The 10,319-nt window shown below is 36.6% G+C and overlaps 1 protein-coding gene across 2 annotated transcripts; it reads right to left on the bottom strand.

Annotated features, from left to right (window-relative positions):
* Positions 1 to 4,069: 4,069 nt before the first annotated feature.
* CDC5 (CDC5-like protein) lies at positions 4,070 to 9,462 on the bottom strand. Of its 2 annotated transcripts, XM_069296324.1 has the most exons (5): positions 8,999 to 9,462; positions 6,357 to 8,051; positions 5,327 to 5,608; positions 4,628 to 5,072; positions 4,070 to 4,552 (listed from the first exon to the last, which is right to left on the bottom strand). In XM_069296324.1, the coding sequence occupies exons 1-5, from the start codon at positions 9,173 to 9,175 to the stop codon at positions 4,263 to 4,265; spliced, it is 2,889 nt and encodes a 962-aa protein (XP_069152425.1). In that variant the 5' UTR covers positions 9,176 to 9,462; the 3' UTR covers positions 4,070 to 4,262. The 2 variants fall into 2 exon arrangements, with proteins under 2 accessions (XP_069152425.1, NP_001234729.2); NM_001247800.2 differs by having other exon boundaries at positions 4,263 to 5,072; positions 8,999 to 9,383.
* Between the last annotated feature and the right edge of the window lie 857 nt (positions 9,463 to 10,319).

Genomic DNA, 10,319 nt, shown 5'->3' with positions numbered 1-10,319 from the left:
CTTGAGTAGTGTGAGCATCACCAAGCATGATAGTTTTGGGCTCCTCAAAATGAGTATATTTTTTAAACCAGTCTTTGTCATAACAGACATGACGGTTTGCACCAGAATCAGCTCACCATCCATCAACATTCTCAACCATATTTATGTCGGTAATCACCGCCACAAAAGGTTCTTCGGTAACATTTGTCTGAGGGTTAGGACCATGTTTCCGGAATCTGCAAAATCGAGCAATATGCCCACTCTTGCCACAAACAAAGCATGGTCCCTTTTCTTGAACTTGTTGAGTTTGTGCTTGGTGATTTTCACCATTATTTTTCTTGGGAGGTCTACCATTATTTTTCTTGAATTTTTTCTTCTTAGGCTTTAAAGAAGTATTTTTGTGAGTTTCAGGAGTAGCATTATTTGAAGTAATTAAATTTACCTTCGATGTAATGTTGTTCTCTTCTTTTTGTAAAAGTGCATCTTGGCCCCTTGCTTCTTTTTCCATGCGGATTTTCATTATCAAGGTCCTTTTGTTTGTGGCGCATAGTTTTTTGAAATTCCTTCCAAGAAGGTGGAAGTTTATCCACTATGCCACAAACAATAAGGTTATCTCCAATATTAACCTCTTCGGACCTAAGCTCTTCAACAATCATGATGAAGTCTTGAGCTTGATCTACCACTGATTTGTTGTCCACCATTTGGAAACGAAAAAATCTACTAGCTGCATAGTTTTTCGCTCCAGCCTCTTCGGTATCATACTTACTTTGCAAAGCCTTCCAAATTTTCTTTGCACTAGAGTAAGTTCCTTCCATCTCTTGAAATGGTTACCATTGAACCGAAATGGCTTGTTAAGATCTCCCATCTTGACATCCGCGGTTTCAATTTTTGAATCTCCTTAAAATTGTTAGTGAAAAAACTTACAAGATAATAAAATTGCAAGATTACAATTGAAAATAAAATGAAGAAAGTAATCTCTTCAGGTTGAGGCGTGGATATCTCGCTCTCTTTAAGGAGATTCAAGTCCACTGCAGCAAATGTTTTCACCGGTCCAGCAGTAATCCTCTTTGACTTGTCCCCTCCAGGATACAACAGCCTTCACAAAGTATAACTCAACAACTCTGGACAAGAGTTGAGTCCAAAGCTCCACAAAAAAGAACACCTCCCTTCAACTAATAAGAACTCTCTTTTAGACTAACTCTTTCACTCTTTGTTTTCTCTTATGAATTGTGTGTCTATAAAACCAAATGAAGACTACCACTATTTATACTACAAGAAGTTTTCCTAGCAATGAATAGAAAGATAATGAAGGTAGTAAATAGTGAGGATAATGGCCTTAGGAGTTACATAGGTTACAATGGGAGTTACATAGGTTACATAAGTTACAATGGGAGTTACATAGGTTACAAAAGTTACAGTGGAAATTACATAGGTTTCATAGGTTACAAAGAGTAATGGAGGAATTAAGAATGAAATACATTGATGGATAACCAATGCTAATAGCTGATGTAAAGTCATTCATTCCAATGTTCATTCTTATAACTCCAAAATAAAGCAATTTAATATGTTAAATATTAATATTAAAATGCTAAGAACCTAACACTCAAGACTATGGTCTGTGAGTCAAATTTGTTCCTTTCTTGATTCTCCTCTCAAAAGATTTATTTATCCATGATCTTTGTCCTCCTTTGATTCTCCTCTCAAAAAATTATTTATCCGTGATTTGAGGGCTGGATGTTAGTGACGTATTTTTCAAACTAGAATAATTTAGATTTGACCTTTACATGAAGATTCCATAACTTTCTAGGAAGATATCGAGATTTTGATCTCTTTATGAAATTTTCAAGATGTATTTTAAGAGAACTTAGTACCTTTTATATAGGTATAAACCAGGGGTTAGGATTGAATAGTCTCTACACAATCTAAAGTCCTAGTTCGAATCGAATACATCTTATAGAGTCTCACAAAATTCCAATATCTATATCATCAACTTAGTAATTTAAAAGTGACTTTTTAAATTTATAAAATAGTCCATATGTAATACAACTGAATCGTCATCCCATTTAAGCTTTGGAATTGGAACAAATTGGAACTCTAACCAATAACTTTATCATAATTAGATGAATTTTTTCTGGTGATTTTCAAGTTAGTTTGCGTGTATCTATAGCATCGTAAATATTTTAGTAGACACCTATTACCTTTTCACTACCTCGTTAACTTACATTCACCATAAAAAAAAATTTATAATCGAGAAATCTCTCTATGATCCGTATCCTATGAATTAATCATAGCCTTTTTAACTCGATGGATGATTTTCCTCGCCCCCTCCCCCCCCCCCCCAATCCTTCTACACATAAATACTAGGTTTTGCATTGCACGGTGTGGGACTTGAACCACCGATCTACACCACAAATCCTTCACCTTTTGTCACTTGAGCTAAGCTTGGGGGTTTCACAATAAGGGGTCGCCTGGCAGACCGCATCTGAAGAAATAGTGTATGTATTATATATGATATAGTACTATATTTGGTAGAAATTTGATTCTATATATAACTAATTCATGGATTAGTTATACATCCTACATGGTATTATATTTAATATATTACTAATACCTTTTATTCAGAGGTATTAGTACTACATAGGATATAATACCATGGGATGAGTCTTTATAAAAACAAAATATCCTCTAAATCATTTTAATTATTTTATTTATTTTCCTAATTTTATGTTTTATATTTGTAGTAGTAAATTCATTTAAGTAAATTAGCTTTCAAATTATTTAGAAATAATTGTTTGTTGCTAAATAAATTCAATATAGTATTTGAAATATGAACTGTTTAACATTTACTAATAAAAAATATAAATATATCACCATATGACGTTTGTGATCTTAATTGATTGTATTATTTGTTGATGTGTATGTATATACGATTTTCTAATTATTTGTATTTTGAACCTTTTTGTAAAATTGCATACATATTAAGATTACAACTTGCAATTTTTATGTACAAATATAGAGAGTTTAATCAATTTTACTATTATTCAGAAGTACCTTTTTTCGGTTTTAAAATTATATGGTCTATTTTTTAAAATAAAAAATGACGTTTTGTAAGTGATCAATTCATTAAGATAACAACTATAAACTTCAAATTATTCAAGTGAGAAAAATAGCAAGCATGACAACGAAATCATTCTTCTCCTAATTAGTTAGAACGCCATATAAAAAATATATTGTTCGGCAATTTATCTACTTGACCCAATAACATAATAATTTAAGGGAATCCAAATACAAAATAGTGTGAGAAATAATGAACCAAACACTTGATAAAAATAAACTCTGCATTACTGATCATTGTATTACGGATCTTTATTTTACTAATTCCTGCATCATTATTATTATTATTTGTACCAAACGATGCCTTAAGTATTTTAGTGGACCCCATGATACCTCTTTAGTCTTTACCACCACTCTAGTTTATCCTCACTATGACTAATAACTATTTACCCACTATTCTAAATATTGATAACTCTAACTATCACCATTTCACCACCATATGTATTTTAGTGGACACATACAACCCCTTCATCACCTAGTTAGCTTGCCCTCACCATAACTATTTTATATTTTCATCATCTCAACTATTTCACTAGATATCGTAATTACCTCTACCTCCTCATCACCTATTCTAATGATACACGTTACCTTCAATTATTTCATTAGATACTTGCTATCTCGCATCTGTACAAGTATCGAATAGCTTACCAGCAACAAACTACTACCTCTCTGTTACCTCAAACCATTCCACAGTAACTCAGAATGAAAACCTTAGAAAAATTGGATGTTGCCATTACAATTAAAAGATGACCTATACAAAGTTCTGAATTTTAAGAAGATACAAGTCTTTTGGAAGTTTGAAAAGGACTTGTCAATTGCAATTAGAAGCTATTTTTCACATTAATGTTAACCACAACATTCAATTTTAACCAGAGAGTTTGGTAAAGCTAAGCTCACATTTACAGTAACACAAACATAGAAGTAAGTAGCCACAGAAGACTGGTGAATAAAGGACCTAAAGAGTTGATTCCAAGTGTAGGCAAATGCAGTTTTTGATTATTTTGCAAATACCAGCATAGGTAGCTAAACCACAGTACAAATTTTGAGAATTTCGAATTTTCATCCAACCAAACAACATATTCTTGAAATGAAGCAAAACTTGGTTCCAAAAATGTAGGAAAACAGGATTAAGGAACTATTGAACAACCAACCACTTTCTCGGTAGAACCTTACATGTTTTTGGGATCAGCCTCACCATCACCTGCTACTACTCCAGAGTCGTCTGTTTTAGTAACATCCACGTCACCTGCTGCTACTGTAGAGTCTTCTGTTTTAGTAACAACTGTGTTACTCTCTTCTCCTGGGTTTTGCTGACCCTCCATAGGTACATGGTCACTTATGGCTTCAGAGTCCATTGTGGAAACGTCAGCCACTTGCACCTGTCCATCAACGTCTCGAGGAGTTGTGTCATGAGAGATGGAGGCAGAAGTTTCCTCTGCAATGGGGCACTGGCTAGTACCTGAGGGCTCCACATGCACATTATCAGCTTCAATAGAAGCAGAATTTTCCTCTGCATTAGAGCACTGGTTGGTACCTGAAGGCTCTACATGCACATCAGCTTCTATTGGCACATGAGAGGCAGAAGCAGAATTTTCCTCTGTATTGGAATTCTGTCCGGTACCTGAAGGTTCCACATCATCAGCAGATGGTACACTATCTTTTTCTGCCATTTCTGCCTTCGCCAACTCAAGAGCACGATTTTTTGCTGCAACTTCTTCCTGCATTTGATCTTGTATTCTATACTCATCCATGAGATGCTGGATCTTTTGCGTATCTGCTATGAGGTCACCGTACCTTTTCTGTAAAGTACGCTCAAGCTCCTTTTGCTTCTGAACTTCTTCCCACATATTGTTGATCCTGTGGGATGCTGCTAGCTGCTCTTGTTTTTGTAATGCTCGGAAGCATTCAAGCTCTGTACCCGCTGTGTCCATTTTCTTGAAGGTTGACTCTATCTGTGACCAAAGCTTTCCAGCTCGCATCTGCTCATCCACAATGAATAGTTAGCTTGTATTTATAGCTTACAGTTCAACTCTCAACATATAGTTAAAAAAGAAAAACAAACAAAAACTAGAGCAGCCAAAAGAAGATCCAATGTAAGAAGCAGAAACCTATCTGATTGCAGAAGTGATATAAAACCATGTCTTATGATAAAACCTCTAAGCATATGAAGCAAACAGAAAAATGTAAAGCATGTGCAACTATTCAGATTAAAGATTAAACCACTAAACTGTACCTGATATCCATTAGTAAGAACTTTGATCTTTTGCTCAAGTTTTGTTGCTTTCTTAGTATCATCGTCCATTTTTTTCTTCACATTCTCAAACTCGTTCTGCAAAGCAGCAAGCTTTTCCATGTTTCCAGCAACACTTGAGAGACCATAAGCATTTCGGGTAGGAAAGTACATGATATCATTCAAAGTTGCTTTGTGTATTTCGACAAATTCATCAAGAGATTCACTCTCATGTCCCATTGCCACACGAAGAAAGTGAGCCTCATCCTTGATCAATCCATCGGCCTGCACAAGTGGAGTTAGTAATGCAGTAGGCTCAAGATAAAATCATACAACCTCCAAAGAACGTCATTGTTTAAACACGAATTTGGTAATGAAAGGGCACATCTATTAGCACACAATAAAAGGGACAAGGAGTCTATTCACCATCGGCATTTTTTTGGTGTCTCAAGACTCGAATTTCCAATTTCAGTTAATCCGTCCTCGTAACAACAAATACTAAAAACAAAGCTGTGACATCGTGTATTGTCCCGAGTTCAGTAGGGTCTAAAAAGTAGAGCATGTAACCTAGCTTGTGTAGTGTAAAGTCAAGTAAAACATATATATACATAACATATACACTACATACAGTTAAATATAACTTGACAAATATAGTATTGGATGATCCTATTGAACCTACCGTAATCTTCAATTCTTGCAGCCATAGTTTCGGATTTATCAGCAATTGTAGGAATGGTTTCAGAAATTCTTATACAAAAAGGTTATATGAAAATGTTAAAGAAGTACTTCCAAAATAGCTTTACATGGAATTTAGAGAACTCTTTTTCTTTTCTAGTCTTACGTGACACTAACTCTCATTTGAAACTCTTCCGCTCAGTTGTTGCTGGGATGTTAAAAAAATAATTTCCAAATTGATTTATATGGAATTTAGACAACTCTTTGTCATTTTTATGCATAAATGCAGGTAAGGAAAAAGTATATCGACAAAAGATGTAAAGAAAACCATTTTTTTCTCTCTGTAACATGAACGTACCTCTTTTAATTCATCTTCCTCAAAATCCTCAATAGCAGGTTCAGCAACAATTTTTCGCTTGACCCCCTTTTTCTTCTCCTTCTCTGGCTTCTCATCTAGAGGGTACTTGGTATTATCATGTTCTAGCAAGGACACAAGTTCCTTTCTAATCATTTCATCAGCCTGCTCAATTAGTGTAGGAGGAACAAAGGAGCTCTTGTCCTCATCAGCTCTCATCAAGGAACTCTTTATTAGTTCTAGAGAAGCAATGGGAGGTCTAGGGAGCTCCCTTTGCAATACTTTTGACCTTTTACGGAGTAATGCTTGTCGCTTTGCTTCTTCTTCAGCCTTCTCCCTGGCAATCCTATCAGACATGTCTTCTTCGATCTTCTCTTCTGGTTCTTCATTTTCTTCAGGAGGTTGTTGGATGACAATCTGGTACTCATTCTTGGGCTGAGGAAGGCTTTTCAAACCAGAAAGCAATTCTTTTTTTGAATTAAATTGCCCCAGTTTAGCATTACTATGCATATCCATTTCTTCATTAATGCGTAGCTCGTCCCTCATAGGAGTTCCTTTGGGTGTCATCCCATAAGAATCTCTCGAAGGTGTCATGCCAATTCTAGGAGTAAGGCTCGTGGCTCCAGGAGTCGCTGAAGGAGTTAAAAGTGGGTTTGGAGTTTGAACCTCCCTTTTCTTAGGAGTGACACCCGAGAAATCTGAGGGGTGCAACAAAGGATTATCTCCTCCAAGTAATGGTGTTTGAGATTGAGTCAATCTTCGTTGATTTTCTGCTTCCATCATAATGGCGTCTTGCTTAGTTGAAGGGGTTCTTTGAGGTGTTCGCATAGGAGTCATAGCATGTTGTGGTGTCTGGGCATAATTTGCAAGAAGAGCACGCGTTGCAGCATTCCCTTCGGACAGTTCATCTCCCCCAATTAGATCACTGGCAATACCTATCTTTGCTATGGCCTCCAATTCATGATCTGGAATCTGTGGTGCTGGAAGATTCAGTTTCGACCTCTTCCTCACTGCTTCTGGATCATTAAGTTTGTTCGCATGCAATATGGATGTAGGGGCATCCTGTCTCTCTGCAATTTTGTTCCTCGCAATATCCTGCTTCCTTAGGCGAGCTTCCTTATCGACTCTCCTTTCACCTTCTAGTTCCTCAATGGTAGTTGGAAACTTAGGTTGATCAACTGGACGGTCTTCCTCAGTGACATCATAGAAACCTGGAGGAGGCTTCTTTTCAAAGGGAATTTCAGCATTGTAATCAATACCTCTCCTTTTTCTCTTCCTTTGACGGACATCTATTCCAGCAGCCTTCAGTTCTCTCCTCTTCTGTAAAGAAGCAAGCCTCCGCGCCTCTTCAAGCTGCTTTTCTCTGGCTTTCCTTTTAGCCTTCTTGCCTCTTGTGTTGGCCAACCTAGCCCGTGCTTCAGAAAGCATTTCTTTCTCGTCCTCATCCATATCAACAGGATCAGGACGAGCAGGCTTTGATTCCGGGTTAGGATCAATCTCTCCGGGCTTCAATTTTCTTGGATCATCATTAGGATCATAGTTCTCATCCTTAGTACATGCTGCATCGAGAAGCTTCTCATAACGTTCAAGGCATTGTGATGGTGTACGGCCAACGATTGGCGCAATTGTCCTCCATTGGGTAGGCATGAGTTTTGCAAGGTGAAGTAGTTTTTCATCCTCCTCTCTAGTCCATTCAGTCTGGAAGAAAATAGCAGTAAGTTGTGTCAAGAAGTGGTTAAGCTAAAACATAAGTTCCTACCAGTCTTGAGGTAAACTTGAAAAACTGTGACTTCTCCACTTTCTCTATTCAGAAAATCATTAGCTGTCATTGATAAACGGAATAATAGAAAAAGATTGGAAAAACTCAGACAGAAATCTCCACACAGAAAACTAGTTTCAGATCTTGCATGCCAATAATCAAGCCAAAAACAAACTGGTGCAAAGCCACAGTATGCTCACAAAACAGAACTTCTCTAGTTCACAATGGAATAGGATGAAATCTGAAATGTGACAGCTATCAACAAATACATAACGGTGTCACACATAACAAAAAAAGATAACTCGCATGTCGCATTAAACTAAGCAAGAAAAAAGAACCAACACCCAGTGAACTAGAATGTTATATATTTGGTTGTCAGGGTCTGAAATGAGAAGTATTTTACTCAATTTTGGAGGAAAATAACTTCCACACTAACTAGTTTCCTTCTCGGACATCTTTAACACACACTTCCTGCCACTCTTTTGAATCAACAATTGAAAATTACAACAACATGCCCGGTATAATCCCACTTGTGGTCTCCTTTTGATGGTATAGTCCACGCAGACCTTACCCCTACCTTGGCACTTGAACAATGATTCGCAAAATCTAACATTCAAACCTATCCTCATACCTATCATGCAGCTGGTACTATGAGCATATGTCACCTACTGTTATACCCTCTCCACAGCAAAAGTTACCAATCAAAAACAGTTTTCATATAACCTTTTACCAAAACATATGAACAAACTCATTTGGTAAGTAATGCAGGCCAATAAGATAACAAAACAATTTATCTCATAACTTGTACATGTATCTACTAGCTACCAAACAACAGTAGGATATGACTCACAAACAAGCTTAATTCAATAGAGAATAAAAAACTGACCTTCTTAATTGAAGGATCGAGCCATTCATACCAGCGAGCTTTACACTGCTTAGCAGATTTACGAACAAGTAAAGAAGAAATACGAGCCCACTGATTCTTCCCATACTTCATCACCGCCGCCTTTAGAATCTCATCCTCCGTGTTCTTCCATACTCCTCCCTTTATCATAATCCTCATGTTTGCTAACTATTTCAGTCTCCCAAGGGAGACTCCGAGAAATCTAGGGTTTTGGATAAGTATACCTCAGATTTTGCCTGTAAATGAGCTGAAATCTATACGCCGGCGAGAAATGACGGTCTCCGGTAGAGTAGATTCAGGCCGCGGCGGCGTTTTTCCGCTCCGACGAGAAGATATTTCGGAATCGGTTTTTAGCTCCGAAGCTGATGAGATTCCATTAGTGTAACCTTTCGATGAGTTCTCCAAATTCGACTTGTTTTGGAATTTGGGTTTGGATAGTTTAGGGTGGTGGGCTGGGCTTATTTTGGCCCATCAATACATTGTTGGGTTTAAAAATGGATTGTTTGCATGGGATGACAATAATTCGACTTGCCGAAATTTCACTAGTTTGTAATATTACGAATCTTATCATATTTTTGTGCATCTGGATACTTCAAAATTAGGTGTAAATTTTTCAAGATACACTGTATCCAAGTGAATTTGCATGTATTTGAGATAGATAAATTACACTCGCCGCCCTCCCATCTAACTCGCCACTCTCCTATGTCTATGGTATCTCTGATACCTATAGTGTGATTCGCGCATATATGATATACATGACTATCTTGATCGTTTCTCTCCCTATTTTAGTGTATGTGGTAGCAAATATACATATATTTAGATGTATCTTCCTAATATATAATAGGAAACTCTTAATTAGTGGTAAAATACGCTAATTACTTAAAAATATAGACAAAATTAGTATATATGGCATGAATGTATGTCTAATAAAGTAGTTTTCTCATGATTTATAAGAGAGATGACCATAAAAGTAGATGGTTTTAAACTTTTGACCTCGTTTAACGATGGGAAATTTTTTAGCTTTAAAACATTTTGACTAGGTTAAATTCACAAATGGTTTTACTTGAGCTGTCAAAATAGGTTAGTCCATGGCGACGGTCCAACCTAAATCGCTATTAGAATAGGATTAGAATAAGGTTTTTCCAGCCTATTTAAGAAACTAGGGCTTATGACTCAATCCAAGTAAGCGTTTGGCCCTTGAGGCTTCATTGACGCCCGGTCGGGATTGGTTAAAAGTATTATCTAATTTGAATTAAATTACTAAAGTTTTAAGAGGTAATTGTTCGTTAAGTTACAAATTAAT

The sequence above is a fragment of the Solanum lycopersicum genome, chromosome 4 (genome assembly GCF_036512215.1).
Source record: "Solanum lycopersicum chromosome 4, SLM_r2.1".
NCBI classification, from domain to species: Eukaryota; Viridiplantae; Streptophyta; class Magnoliopsida; order Solanales; family Solanaceae; genus Solanum; species Solanum lycopersicum.
This window is presented reverse-complemented; position numbering and strand designations above follow the sequence as displayed.